At 28.4% G+C, this 1,573-nt stretch overlaps 1 protein-coding gene across 1 annotated transcript; it reads left to right on the top strand.

Moving 5' to 3' along the window:
* Window positions 1-309: 309 nt before the first annotated feature.
* Window positions 310-1,513, top strand: LOC117107001 (delta and Notch-like epidermal growth factor-related receptor; the record flags this gene model as incomplete). Its single annotated transcript, XM_033248514.1, has 3 exons — window positions 310-440; window positions 1,068-1,196; window positions 1,388-1,513. Coding segments are annotated over exons 1-3 (334 nt in total), but the record flags the coding sequence as incomplete, so codon positions are not given.
* Between the last annotated feature and the right edge of the window lie 60 nt (window positions 1,514-1,573).

Genomic DNA, 1,573 nt, shown 5'->3' with positions numbered 1-1,573 from the left:
AATGTCAATTTATATCCAGGGCACTGGAATGCGTTCTATTTTTTTCGAGTAGAGTCAAGTATGTAAACAATTTATTCCTAACTTAATAGCTTAAAACTAAGATTAGATTATTATTTTGAGCCTTTCAGCAGAGACCTACTTTCATTAGTACTAATACTAAGAATGTATCAACTTCATTGTTATTAAATCTTTGTCATTTATCTTACAAGATTGAATATAACCCTACAGTATCTTAAACACTTATCTTGGGACGCCGTCCACCCTTTAAATGCTACGGCTAAAAATGACGACTAACAGTCGTTAGAATTTTCTTAAAGTCATCGTGAAATATCTAAGTAAAACCTTATTACGGCAATTAGCGATGAATGTTATTATCTTGAGAACAGCACTTTGTGTGTTATTGTATAGTCTAATAACTCTGAATATAACGAGGGGCTACGGTAAGTTTTATTTCAATTTTTATACTAGGTACGTCTTGTATTCTATATAAGACTACAAATTGTCTTCCTGATAGGCTATAAATCGATTTAATAACAGACAATATTCAATTGCTGTTTAGATAGGCCTACCACCTCCAACCATTTGTGTTATAATTTCATCGATATTATATACAATAAATAAAAGCTGGTTACTGTATTAAAATAAAAAAAACAAACATTTTTTACATACAAATTCCGTCTACTAGAAATGTGCTTAAATGTACTCCAGTTGGCATCGGTCTTAGTTTAAATTTATTCGATTTGGTATATCATTATTTCAAAATAGAAAATATTATGTTTCAACATTATATCATGCTAAAGTAGGCTTATAAAGATATAATAAATAATATATTATTATCATTATTATCAGCATTATTATTAAGCACTATTATTAATTTTAGTATTAAATGCTAATTTATTATTATATTTCATATACAGTATAATTATGCTGTTCTCATTATCATCTCATTTTCAAAAAGCATATTTTGTCACGAATATTTTTACCAGCTTTTCATGCATTATTTGAATATATAACATTTCCGTTTAACAACCTTACATATTTTATGTATTCATTGTTATAATTCAAAGAACACGTTGGTCACAACCCGTGTAGTTATACACATTGCGGGTATGGTACATGTGAAATTAATAACGGGCATGCGTACTGTAGATGCCAGACCTGTTATTCCAATTCGTTCACCAGTTACTGCTCAATATGTAAGTGTACTTAATCATTTGTTTTAGTGAAATTGTATATAACGTGAACAAAATAATGGTTTTTTTTTAAATAAATGGAATTTATTGTTACTTTTAATCGATTGATAAAACCTAATGAGTTTTTAAAAATATATTATATATGCTATAAAAATTTGGTGAGTGTGACATTGTTATTGTTCTGTTTCTCACAGATAACAATCCTTGTAGTGATGTGTACTGTTTCAACAGTGGTATTTGTGTTCCTACAAATTTAAACGGAGAGTGTGGGTATAGATGTGAATGCCCTGATGGGTTTACTGGTACATTTTGCGATCAAAGTAGGAATACACTTTTTTATATAAGAATTAATAATTACAACATATATTTCTATATATTCA

The sequence above is a fragment of the Anneissia japonica genome, unplaced genomic scaffold (genome assembly GCF_011630105.1).
Source record: "Anneissia japonica isolate Jap-2015-1 unplaced genomic scaffold, ASM1163010v1 scaffold267570_len1573_cov184_single, whole genome shotgun sequence".
Taxonomy (NCBI): domain Eukaryota; kingdom Metazoa; phylum Echinodermata; class Crinoidea; order Comatulida; family Comatulidae; genus Anneissia; species Anneissia japonica.
The sequence above is the reverse complement of the archived record's forward strand: the minus strand, read 5'-3'. Positions and strand labels throughout refer to the sequence as shown.